We start from the raw sequence: 13,091 nt of genomic DNA, 5'->3' as shown, positions 1-13,091 counted from the left end.
ATAATTTTTTGCTTGCTTTTATACTTATTTAAGCATTGCCACAAATTAGTCTATTGCACAGGTTGCTCATTTCATCAGGTAAAGTGTCTTCAATATTGGCCAGAAATGGACCAAACCTGCTCTTTCGGTGGAATCGACATATCCGTAACTGCTGTGAAAAAGTGTCGAGATTACGAAATAAGAACATTGATTGCTAAAAAGGTTTGTGCCTATATTTAAAGGAGTTATTACTATTTTAAATTCTTAGTGAATTTCGTCAAAGTTTTTTTCTCACATGATTTCCATTTTGTTCATGGTTTTAGTGACCGTTATGACGTTTACTATTTTTCCAGGCCAAATGCAAACCCAGGGAAATTCAACAGTATCATTTTAAAGCCTGGCCGGACAAAGATGTCCCTGACAATGGATGGTGTCTAGTTGAGTTCTTGAATGTTGTTGAAACACAGTCTTCAAACGCTCCGATCATAGTACACTGCAGGTATAATTTAAGTTTTAATACGTCATGATTTTTTAATAATTAAACTAAAATTAGACCTTATAATGACTGTGTTCTACATTACAATCAGAATAGTAAGACGTTGACCTTTCAACATGAACCCTCTATCTAAACGGTTGGAATTTATATTTAAAGTGCCGGTGTTGGGCGGACAGGCACGTTTGTTGCTCTTGACAACCTTATAGAACAAGCAAAGACTGAAGAATGTGTTAAACCTTTGGAGATGGTAAAAGCCCTGAGGCAGCAACGAGTCAACATGGTTCAGACAAAGGTCGGCTTTAAACCATGCTTTATAATAGTTAACATGTGCAGGATTGTCCCTGTAGTTTGTTTCGTAATATTAATAGGTTCATGTATATATTACTAATTGCGTAGAAGACGAGTTTTTTTTTGCCATCTGATGAGGTATTTAAATTTACCTCGAAGACATTCGGGAGAGTCCTGAAAGTCTGAGTTTCCCGATATTCCAGAATCCCAGAGTTCCGATTTGAGCAATATATCCTTGTATGTAAGTCCGTATTATGTAAGCATGTTATAATTGTCCTACAGGATCAGTATATATACTTGCATGAAGCACTTGCTGAAGCTCTGCTGATAGGCACTGATCACATCTGGCATAGACAGTTTGAAAATGTCCATCCGTTCATGCTAGCGAGGGAAACAGGAGAAGAACAGACAAGGCTGGTAAAACAGTTTCAGGTAGGGTGATATAACTACTAAGAAAAAAACGAATCCTAGACACTGTTTTTTTAACAATTGAGAGAGTTAAGAACTTGTTAAAAGACTATTGTTTTATTGTTTGGTTCCTTGTTTCTTATTAGTTTAGTTTGTGTATTTAAGCTCAATTATAGAGACCTGAGTCCGTTTCTTTTTACTAACATATACCGTAATGCTTAACTGTTGTTCCTTTTTATCGTTGTTATGTTGTATACACTAATTACAGTTGATTGAAGAAAGTCTGACAAATGAAGCCGAGCAGGTGCAGAATGAGCCAGTTTATGGAAACATGGAAATGATTACTTCAGAAAGTATGAGTTATTTGCGTATAAAGTGTGTTTAATATGTGCTCTGTCAACCATGATATATAAACCAAACGTCAAAAGACACATTTGTTCAGCTGTGAAACGCAGTAATTTTATTAATATCCGTTAATTGTAGTTGACGCATACAGCCCGAAATTGAAGAAACTTGGTTCGAATTTTACACAACAGCTCGGCGCAATCCTTTTGCCAGTAAGTATTTATCGAACTAATTTTGCTGTTTGATCTGTTTCAAATAGCATTGCTCGGTTAAACGGTGTGCCAATTGTTTGTATCCAAACCAATTTTGGTACAATGTTAATGAATTGTATTGAATAAATTTTCCAACCATGTGCTTTTAATTATATAAAAGAGATCGTTTTATAAAATATCAAAACATTTGTAAACTGTATTACTCATATATTTTAAAGCGATTGATATGTGCGGTTTACAGTCAACGTTGCCTAATTTAATGAGCCAGTTTTAGCATAAAAATGTATTTTCCAATGCAAATGTCATGCAGAATAAATAAAAACAATATCACATTTCAATGAATGCATAATAGCGTACAAACATATACAACTTCCTTTTCCACTAGTTTATTCGTATGGTTGTTTACACTATCAGATGCATTACTATTTTGAATTTGAATATTTTAGAGCTTTTCCGGAAATAACACGTTTTTGATATGTAAATCACCATGTAAAGAGCAGCTGGAAGAGTTTTGGTCTCTTGTTGAGGAGCAGCACGTGATAACCATCATTATGCTAACCTCTACTTCAAGCCGAGCACACCAGGTTTGATTATACACTTCAAAAGAATTCCAAAATGTACTAAACGACATATAATAAATATATATATATCGAGTCATTGGCGTATCGGGCCGGAAAACGGTGCTTTCTTGTTACGACCCATTCCTAAATGTATAAAGTTTATTATATGAGTATGAAATGGTTTATGGTAATGTCAGATAATGGAAGTGCATATGGTACGGTAGTATTTTCTGATATTTGTGAAATTTAACATAAAATCAGATTTTGTTTTTATATTTCTTTTATGAAAGGCCTTTATTTGTGAACACTAGATCAAGGATCAGATTCCAGTGAGCGTTTTATTGTCCGGTAAATGGCGGTAACTCCGACATGTATTAATTAATGAATTTTGATGTTTATGTCTGCCTTGCTTATTCTCTGTGTCTCTAGGTTTTTAATGACTGTAAAAACTTAACATTGTGTCCCTAAACAGGGTTCTTGTTAATAGTTTGGCTATATGAGTGTTGTCCTTGTAGTTCCCATTGTATTATTATAACGTTTTAAGCACATAGCCGATAACATAGCTCTTTCTATTGCCTTAAAACTAGAAAAAGTAACTAAACATCACATGTTGTTCTTATTTTTAACAATACTAATAGACAAGCGTAAAGTCATATCGTTTGGTATATATTTTAGACTTGTGAGTACATGGGCGGAAATGAAGATGGAAAAGTAGGAAGATATTCCGTTCACGTCATACAAGAACGGAAGAACAAAACATTTAATGAAAGGAGCTTTTCATTTCGGGACGAGAACAATGAGGTGGTAATGTAAATTTGTTGTGAACAACATCACCATAACAATAATGTGTATATACATAAGTTTACATAAGTATTTAATTGAATTTAATAATGGAAGAGAAATTTGTATAGAGTGTCAAAGTTAATTTACATATCCATTCAAGGACGAGGACTATCAGACAACAATAAAACAGTTTCAAATCGGCGGTTGGACTGAAAACGAGCCACTCCCGCCAATACAAAACATGTTAGACTGCCTCGATGCTGTAAGAAAATGGCAGCCGCACCTAGCCGAAAACAGACCTGTTTTGATTCACTGCGAGTAGGTATCTTATTAAAGCAGTTGAATATGTGTTGTTGTTTTTTCAATTATATGCTTTTTCAATTTCATTAATTTAATTTATGTAGGCTCTCGTTTTAGTTATTGGCTATACGGGAGTGATTTCTTTTGCAATTGGACATGTCTTTCGAATTAATCCTGGTTATTTTAGAAAGAAGAAAATATGTTTTAAACACATTTTGAAATACACATATAATCTTATAACAAGAACGGGACATGAGCGGAGTGGATTGATTGCAGTTCTTTTGAATGAGCTTCATCGCATGGAAAAGACACGAGGTCAGATAAACATCGTGGAAACTGTAAAGACAATGAAACCGAGAAACAGGGACATCATACCTAATACTGTGAGTAGCATTTGTTCATATTACATGTTTGCATTACATGTATTAATGATTTTTTGTTTTTGTTTTTATCATAAAGATTCCAATAAGGATAATATATATGTCAAGGACTGTGCAACTGTATCGTTTAACCATTTGTTTGATCGTATGTTCCAAACTTATCTTATTCAACAGTTTCGTCTATGATTTGTTCATCCTCAGCATGTAAAAACTGTACATTGTTTCGTCTATGATTCTAACCACCTTTTAAGTCTTTCTAACTCGTTTGACTTTTGAGTATGTTTTCAGGTCCAGTACAAATTCATTTACGATTCACTTTTGGAACATGCCAGGAACATAACGGACTATGAGAATATTTAAAGAAAACCTGCAAAAAATCTTAAAATTGACAATGGCTTAGTACTGAAGTATGCTGTCCGAAAATAAAATAAAACGTTTATATGGAGTTTATGTGCCAAATAAACACAGATCGAATTTACACCACAACTGCATTGCTCTCTTGTACATGTTAAACGTGTGTGTGTGCGTGCGTGCGTGCGTGCGTGCGTGCGTGCGTGCGTTATTATTAGTCAGTAATATTATTTTATGCTATAGCTTTTTTTGGTAATGGAAATCTTCAAAATGCTAATTATATGGCATAATCATTAATGTTTCACGTTTGTAATCGTGTCGATTTAATTTTGTTTTGTTGTCAATTTAAATTTGTTTTAGTATGGCTAGCTTAACTGAAGCTAACTACCTGTTTCACTCATGACATAAACATGAATGTTTCACGTTTGTCATAGTGGCGCATTGCATTTTCGTTCGTGTGTTTTTGTTATTTTATGGATTGCCTACACGTATTGTATGGATGGCCTACACGAAGCTGGATACCTGATGGTCAGCTACTCAAGACAAAGAAACAATTTACGTAGCTAGTATACAGAATGAAGAAATTGTTATACATTTGTTTGTGCTATACTTATAAACAGATTTTATGTATAAGTGTTGTATGTCTTGAAATTGGCTTTCGTTATTTAACTACGTATACGGAATATAATATATACGTAGAATACGTTATTGGTTACATAATTAATACACTATTCAAAGAATCTACTTAAACAAACATATTTCAAGTGTACTACTAGTATCGCAGTATCGTAGAAACTGAAGTACTCTGTGATTTCATTCATATCTTTTACCGTTCACTGGCCTGTTAAATGTACAAAACATTTGTCAAAACATTACTGCAGAGATGTTTGACATTTGTTCTGAAATAAACTAACTTAATGATAAAAAAAACCTTGTAAACTGTTTGTATGAATGTGATTTCCCTGCAAGTATATGCGAAGATTTGCCAATAAAAATACCAAAGCAGACTCTGTTTCATAGTGTAAATGGTTATGCTTATCTGCCAATATTGCTGTATAATCCCTCATTATGATCTGTAAGAAAGTCGGAGGCCGCAATATTGAAGAAAAGTTAGTGTTTTTTCCTGAGCAACAAGAAAACGAATGCAACATACGATTTAGAGCAATTTAATATACGTATATAAGTAATTAATCGCTGAGAAAACAAAAGCACTGAATAGTAACAAAGTCATGAAATTGTGTTATGGAAATTTTCGTAGAAGTGGTACCAATGCCCATATTGTTCGTTGTTGGTTCTTTTAATTATATTAATTAATATTTCAACCGTTTAAAAAGTGGCAAACACTATTGTCTAGAACCCCAATACTTACAACTGAAGGGTTCAAAGTACGTCTAATGAACGTTTAGCATTCCCTGTCAACAATCCACTAGATGGTTAAATAATTAATCAGTATTGACACCCATACAATATGTCCCAGATTTATTGGTTCAAATCAAACCATACAGATACCATGTTATACAATTGGTTTCCACGATCCATGTCAAGGGTCAGCTTTACAAGGACTAAAGGTGTTACCACTAAGTAACAACATAAAAAGAGTTAAAAGGCCTATCTAAACAGCTGTACTGCTGTCAAATGCAAGCAAAGTTATCATTGTCCCTGAACTCGGAACCACTGAATGTGTATCACTAACGACTCGTTACCGATCATATACTTACATGTATCAAATGGAGGTTTTTCTTGCATAAAAAGAGAACAAAAACAAGTTGTTCAAATCCTGTACTCTACCGAAAATTCTAAGCTCCTGATCTAACGTGTGATAAGATTTATAGTGTATGCTTATTTAAGAACGGATACGTGTCCCTAGCATACTCATTCAAATCCCTGAAACCACAGTGTACGGTACCTATGATTCGCCCACTTCAGATTTCTTTTTTTAAAAACAATTACCTTAGAAAATGTTCCCGACTAACATCAAATATATATCATTTATGTCTACGTTTTATATATCTGAGCATGAGTCTCGGTTTTTAACGAGTATCTCGGGATAATATATTTTCCATTTTGTTGAGTGGTAAAATCTCGATAATCCTCCGCTGGAAGATATATGGTGCAATCTGGTGCAATTTAAATAGTGAAGATAATTTTCTTATTTTCAGGGGAAAATAGTTTTCTTTGTTTGAAGATTTATTTCCACACAAACCGTAATTTGAATAAAAAGAAACTAATGCAATTGTCAAACGCGGGCGAATAGTTGGTACGGGCGAAAAAGTGGTTCCTGACCAGTATATCAATTGCATAACTTTGCTCCTTTGAAAATATGCTGGGCAATTTCGACTATGATTAAAATCAACTTTTAGCGATCATTATGTTTATATGAATTCACATCAAACAATGACAAAAAGTTGGTCACGTTTATTGACACTAATCTTGTTAAGTACCAAAACAACAGAAATGCTATATCACAAATATATATAAGACATCGGTAAACTGTAAGCCATGGTTAAGTTTGTAGATATATGAACAAAAATAACAGAAAACTAGTATTTCATATTTTTTTCTGTCTCAATTCAGCTCAACTTATAGCCTTTTGTGGCTTTTAAACGATACCGGTTATACTGTTAATGGATCCATCCATATTTACAGTTTGTATATAACAAATATCATAGGTATGTGTAAGACATATCTGTACTTAAACGTGTGACATCATTTTATTTTGCATGCGTAGCCTTGGTGGGTAAAGAGATACGGCTTTCCTTGCATTTGTATACCGGACAGGCATTTCCGGTAAATCCAGTCGTGTCTAGCACCTAAAGGAACCACGCACAGCACGTGCCATTTTTCCTTTTACTTCAATAGTGCACGATTTTATATCTTAAACGTGATAAGAAATATTTATACAAAACAAAATCGTATGCTCGTATGAAACTTCGATAGAGCGCAATTGCGTCCCGTCATGTTTCAATATATGTCCGAATTCAAAATTGTCCGCTCTCCTACATGAGCATTTCTAACACAACCAGAAGAAGAGGTATATGCCAAACTTATCATCACGTTGACGCATACAAATAGCCATACTATGGCCAGTTGTCATCTAAGTTAATTTTCCGGTTTCCCCAACTCTCTTTTACATGCTAGACGATAATGGTTGTTTATAATATTATCTGATACGAGCCAGCATGACATTTCCAAATACGTTTATGATATTCTAAAATGAAATATTAACTGCAACACGGAATGAGCTCTAATGTGATTGATATTTGAGGGAATTGCTTAAAAACATTATTCGTTGTTATCATTAATTACCGCCTATTACGGTTTAAATAACGCGTTTATCCAGCATTATGCTGCATATCATGATCATAAACAAACAAATGCATGTATGTTCATTTGGGTCTTCTGATAGGTGTATCATTCCCGCACATTTTGACAACAATGTATGCTGAACGTGTATACACATTATGGCAGACAAATACTGATATTACATGTATAGCTAAGTCAATCGCGCCAATATGATCTAATTAACTTTTGAACACGTTTTTGATTAAAACGAGAAACCCTTAAAAAGAGTCAACTAGCACTAAGGCACTTTATACATATATGAACGACGCAGTGTGTCTTTGAGACAGTAATACTATGTCGATTTATGTTCTCTATTTCGCCATGAGAAAGTACTAATATTTCATTATGTCTGTGTTGTTCTTTAGTCAAGTGAGTTGAAGTGAACCAAGTGTGGTCTGCACAACGGTGATAATAAAGCAGACGATTCCTACTAGAACACTAAGAATGATAATGTTTCGAGCCTTGGAAGCGGCCCTTAAGGATCCCTCGATGTCAAGAGAGAGGATGACACTTAAAGGTATAACATAGGTGAAAGTTAAAAATATAGATGCATACCATCAGGACGAGGCAGACGTCAACATATACCATTACTGAGTGGTGAACACATGAATGTATACAAGAAGTGAGCTATGAACACATTCATGTTAACAAGACAGAATTACGACTTTTTTAAACTAAATCATAAAAAAGGCAATTTCAAAGTATATTATTTGCGTTAATTATACAATGTTTAGTTGCGATGAAGGAAGAAACACGCTATCATAATCACGCAACCCAGGCCAAAGACGCTTAGCAATCGATAAAAGTAATTTGCCAGACAAACTTGACTTTCATATAAGTATGTTTGATTTATAGTTTCAGCAAGAGCTTGTACCGATCGATCCATTTGCATCTTCACAGTGTAAACAAGTATAGCTTCTTCAATGTAATGATAGTGCGTTCAAATAGTCCTTGTATGAAGGCGAGGCGTTTCAACTGGTAGCACACAAACTATTCAAATGTAGGATGAAGCGGGGAAATGAGTTTTGCTCAGAAACATGCTTGAACTAGTCTAGTTCTTTAAGCCATTGGAATTTACGTACCTAAAATGTTTTGTTAAACTAGAAGTATCTCTATATCTGAAAAACATGTCGTTTTGCCAAAATACTGGCGAAGTTTAAACAAAACCGGCGTAAATTTTAAACCTTATTGACAAATTAATAAGAATTATTTAATATTTAACAATCAACTTATATTCAGTTTCAACTGTTTTGTTTTATTTCAGTAACATTAACATTGACTTTGACACTAGACAAAAAATATGAGCTTGCTTGAAAAACGTAGATTCGTAGAAACGTGACCTTTTTTCTTTAGATATAGTTTCGTATATTTGCGACCGGTATCTATACATGCAATACAATTAAAACTTGTTCCATAACGACTTGTTTATACAGCGTGTAAACTATTATATTTATGTTTAAAAATAGTTCCGTTTATCTACCCCCCCCCCAAAAGAAAAAACCAAAACGTTTGCGTACGACATTCGAGATCGGCGGTGCATACGCCGCCGTCGTTTGAAAGTGGCCAGGGGGATATTGGGCCCCGGCGTTGATGACACGTAACGTCAGTGAAAACGGTCCTGTGGTTTGAGGAAACTTGCAAGTGGGGCCTAGGGGTGGCTCGTTCAAAGGATCTCGAAGTTGGGGCTGTCGATTCCCAACAGTCGCCTGTTCGTACGTAGGTGATGAATTGTCAGGCGACCCATGAAACTGTAAGATGTCCGTGCAAGGTCAGGGCCAAAAATGTAATGAACAAGGTCATTTAACATGTATACAGTTTCAGCATATGTAGATAAGAGCCTAATTTGCATCATCTTTCTATTTAAATGAAGTTATGAATATTTCTTCACCGACACGTTTGCATATTAAGGAAGCGTTCCAATCAAGTGTTTAATATAAAACCATTTGCTACATCTTTCATACAACAGTTTTGACCCGCGATATTCAAGGGAACTAATGCGTTCTTTAGAGCCGTATTCATAAAGCAATTCAGTAACACATAATTTAGTAAAACAAATATATTTTCTACGTTAAATCTGATGAAAGTTAACAATAATTTTACAGCAAAACAGATGGGAAAACTAGAGAAAAGATTAAATTTACAGAATCATATGAATACATTTGATGATCAATAGAGGGTATCTAAAATATGTATTGTTAACAATATTTATGTGAAAAACTACAGAAACAAGCTCAGTAGCCAAAAGTGTTTACCAGTTAGAGTCAATTATGCATGGACAAATAATGAGATAGCACCTGGGTCTAATAAAACATAGAAATTCATTGTGAAAGTTATTTTAAGCTGCAAAATTTCAAAACTTTCTTTAATTGTTCTGTGCTTGTGTTCAAACGTTACACGATTACTTTTCTTGCGGTATTCAAAAATAACCATGCGTCTATCGAAAAATTAACGAACATTATGTTATATTTTAAGTGCATGCAGGTATTACCTCCTTTTTTGCTCCTAGAGATGTCCTCTCCGGTCATAATTGCCTGTTAACTTGCACCATGACCGTCGATATTCCGTTCTGATCCATGAATTTCCACAGACTCTACGAAATAATTGTGGTATCGATAAATGGCCATAACTGTTCGCAGAGTACGTTTGTAAAGCAGATGTTACAGCATTGTTGGACCAACGCTAGTATTCCGATATCTCTATTCAAAACGCTATGAATATGATTGATACCGAAGATGAACTTTCAGTCAATGCAACTATATAGGTAAATCCAAAGTGACATAGAGTTTTAAAATCAAATATTTATAAATGAAAAATTAAACGTTAAACGTTAAAAGATATGTATACAGTTCTTTGGTTCCATAACAGTGGTAAAATACCTAAACTAGAACATGCAAATACATTGGAAAATAACGTTTTTAGATGATTCGTGACTAATATATTGCAATCGCAGCAATTACCTTTATCTCCCATCATCAAGTATTTAAAAGAACAGTTATTGGATTTCTTGATCTGTTGTTTCCCCCGCTAGTAATATTCTATTTGCAGAATTTTTACTTTACTTTAAAAGTTCACTCCAATAATACCGCTAAAAATGTTGGAAAATCGGACTATTTACTGATAAATATTTCAATTAAACATTGCATTGCCAAAAACATCTTTCTGAAATACTGCTCAGCATATATTTAAATGATATCGCCGTGTTTTCATGACACCAGTAGTATTTGTTTGTAACAAGAACTTGTTTGAATAAAAACACACCAACACATCTATTTCTTTATATTAGAAGGGCACATCGTTTTGTTTTTTTAAATACACCGTCATATTAACTTTTGGTCACAGCACAGTAATATTTATCTTTCCTGTGGGAAAATTTATGGACATACATGGTAAGGGTGACAGTAATACCATCGTCACGGTGACTGGTTGGAGAATCAAACGGACGGATAACTTTGAGCATGGCTTTGTATATTCACACTTTATATTATCTGTAATGAAGTAGACAATAAAGGGGAGATCGGCATAAGGGGGGTTTGAATTAATGAGCTTTTATTGCAATACAATGATTAGACCTCAGACTTGAAGTTTCGGACTCGTGATGTTTGCCTATTGTCATTTTATTTACATGTCATTATATATCCCTAGTTCATCTAAATGCTTTAACCGTTTGCAGACCCATTTAAAAAAGAATCTAAGTAATTATGTTTAATTATTACAGCAGTGTTGGGTAGACTATCAATCTTTAAGCAAACGCCGGACGAAATGGTCATTGAGGAGAACATACAATACATTTGTTATCCTTTGTTGTGGCCCTTAATTTGCAAAAATGGCTATGCTTCAAGTGCACAGATGAGATTGGAATCGGACTATTTCAAAGTCAAGGTCTTGATAATATCTTCATAGATGCGGCATGTATTTTGTGTTTATTCCATATGTCCTACATCCATTTTTAGAAATTAATGAAACTAAATCTCTTGTTGAAACAACTCATTTAGCAAGTTTCAGAATCCAATTTAATAAAATTTGCCATGGCAACATCAAAGTGAAATGTCTAGGATTTTAATTGTCACTTGCTCTTTATTTCAGAACTCTTGACTATCGTCGTCATGATTGCTCAAATGATTCTTGGACACATATTTAACAAGCAAAATCAATTAATGGGTCGTATAAATAGATGAATAAGTCAGCAATGAATATTATATTGTAACTATGTTTAGAGTTTTGATTTGTTAGGTGGGTGTTGATAAAAACAATGAATTAATGCACACACTTTTTTTAAAGTAGGGCAAACTTTCAAACTTTCAACTTAGGTCAAAGAGTTCATGAAACGTTTGACTGTGACTTTGACCTTTGATGGACTGACACCCGGCTTCCAAGAAAGGATAATTATGCTAGTTACTTTGGTGCTCGCCAAATTTCTTGTGGCTTCTTCCCGCCCTTGATCACAAGATTATTCATGGCTTACACCAAAAAGAAATTAGATACAAAGTCATGATATGAACAGTTTAAATACGGGTCATCTACTTTGACTTTGTACATTCATATTACTTTTCTGGTGTAATTTTTGTAAGGCCAACAGTTGTTGAAAAATTTGACTATGTGGCACACTCTGTTGTGTATTTACTCTTTTTATTGCTCTTCACACTGAGAATTAATTGTCGAAAAGATTCAGGAGTGCATCCAGAAAGCGCTCCATTTTTATCTTAATTAGAAAGGTTAAAATTACAACATTTTCTCTTCTGTTTTGTATTGTATTATTTCTATCCACTTTTACAAATATACCAAACATAAAAAGGCGTTTGGATATTATTGTCTATGTAAGAGGATCAATCAATCATGCGTACAAATACAAAAAAATATTTTAATGTTTTATCCTTGTTTGCATGGCTTTGGTGCATTGTTTGTAATATCGCGACACAACCCCAAACGTCCGGATTTGTTTTGAATGTTGCTGTTGTTTAAGCAAATTATCCATTCATTTTTATTCAACAGTGAAATGGTCAAAGCCTTAACGGCTTTTGAAACTTTTTACCGAAACTCTGCCATCAATGACCATGATGTTTAAATTCGCCATTTCTCCCCAAATCTATACAAATCTGTTGTACTGTTAATCTAGCATTTTGCAACAAAAACAAATAATGACTTATAGCTTCATAACAAACGCAACAACGGGTACAGTTTAATAACGAGTTTATAAGAGTGAGCACTTTACTATTATTTTTATTGTTTTCAATGTTCTAACCGCAAACGCATAATGCCCGTTGTCGCTGCCTTTCCGTCCTGTCTAGCTGCGTTCTAGACCTTTTAAGTTCAGCCGCTGAAATCTAGTCCATACTATCTGATCGATAGTCATACGCATTGCTGATTTGGGATTGATGTAAATCATCCTGAACATTAGTTCTGAAAAGCATTGACAAATATGCAAATTGTTCTGATTAACGCAATATATATTTATTTAAGAGTTCTCCTTCAGTTGTGTGGACTTTCGAATATTTGCATCAAGTGTGACAAAAATTGTTTTAGCCACGTTGAGCCCATTTTATAATATTGAACAGGGGTTACTCTGTAATGCGAGCGGGAACATGTTCGCAATATTCACATGCAATGATAGTTTTGACATTCATGTAGTCGCGTTTAAAAAAAGGTTCGA

The 13,091-nt window shown here is 34.2% G+C and overlaps 1 protein-coding gene across 1 annotated transcript in view; it reads left to right on the top strand.

Moving 5' to 3' along the window:
* The window catches only part of LOC128225928 (uncharacterized), a 35,386-nt gene extending 31,190 nt beyond the window's left edge, over positions 1–4,196 (top strand). Inside the window, exons 17-27 of the mRNA XM_052935821.1 lie at positions 79–201; positions 333–478; positions 632–767; positions 1,046–1,195; positions 1,440–1,524; positions 1,655–1,728; positions 2,175–2,312; positions 2,964–3,089; positions 3,232–3,389; positions 3,616–3,754; positions 4,040–4,196. Coding sequence (XP_052791781.1) covers positions 79–201; positions 333–478; positions 632–767; positions 1,046–1,195; positions 1,440–1,524; positions 1,655–1,728; positions 2,175–2,312; positions 2,964–3,089; positions 3,232–3,389; positions 3,616–3,754; positions 4,040–4,111 — 1,347 coding nt within the window. The 3' untranslated portion in view covers positions 4,112–4,196. The remainder of the gene's footprint in view (positions 1–78; positions 202–332; positions 479–631; positions 768–1,045; positions 1,196–1,439; positions 1,525–1,654; positions 1,729–2,174; positions 2,313–2,963; positions 3,090–3,231; positions 3,390–3,615; positions 3,755–4,039) is intronic.
* Positions 4,197–13,091: the final 8,895 nt, after the last annotated feature.

The sequence above is a fragment of the Mya arenaria genome, chromosome 3 (assembly GCF_026914265.1).
Source record: "Mya arenaria isolate MELC-2E11 chromosome 3, ASM2691426v1".
Lineage (NCBI taxonomy): Eukaryota > Metazoa > Mollusca > Bivalvia > Myida > Myidae > Mya > Mya arenaria.
Note: the sequence above shows the minus strand (reverse complement) of the source record. Positions and strands in the feature narration are given on the sequence as shown.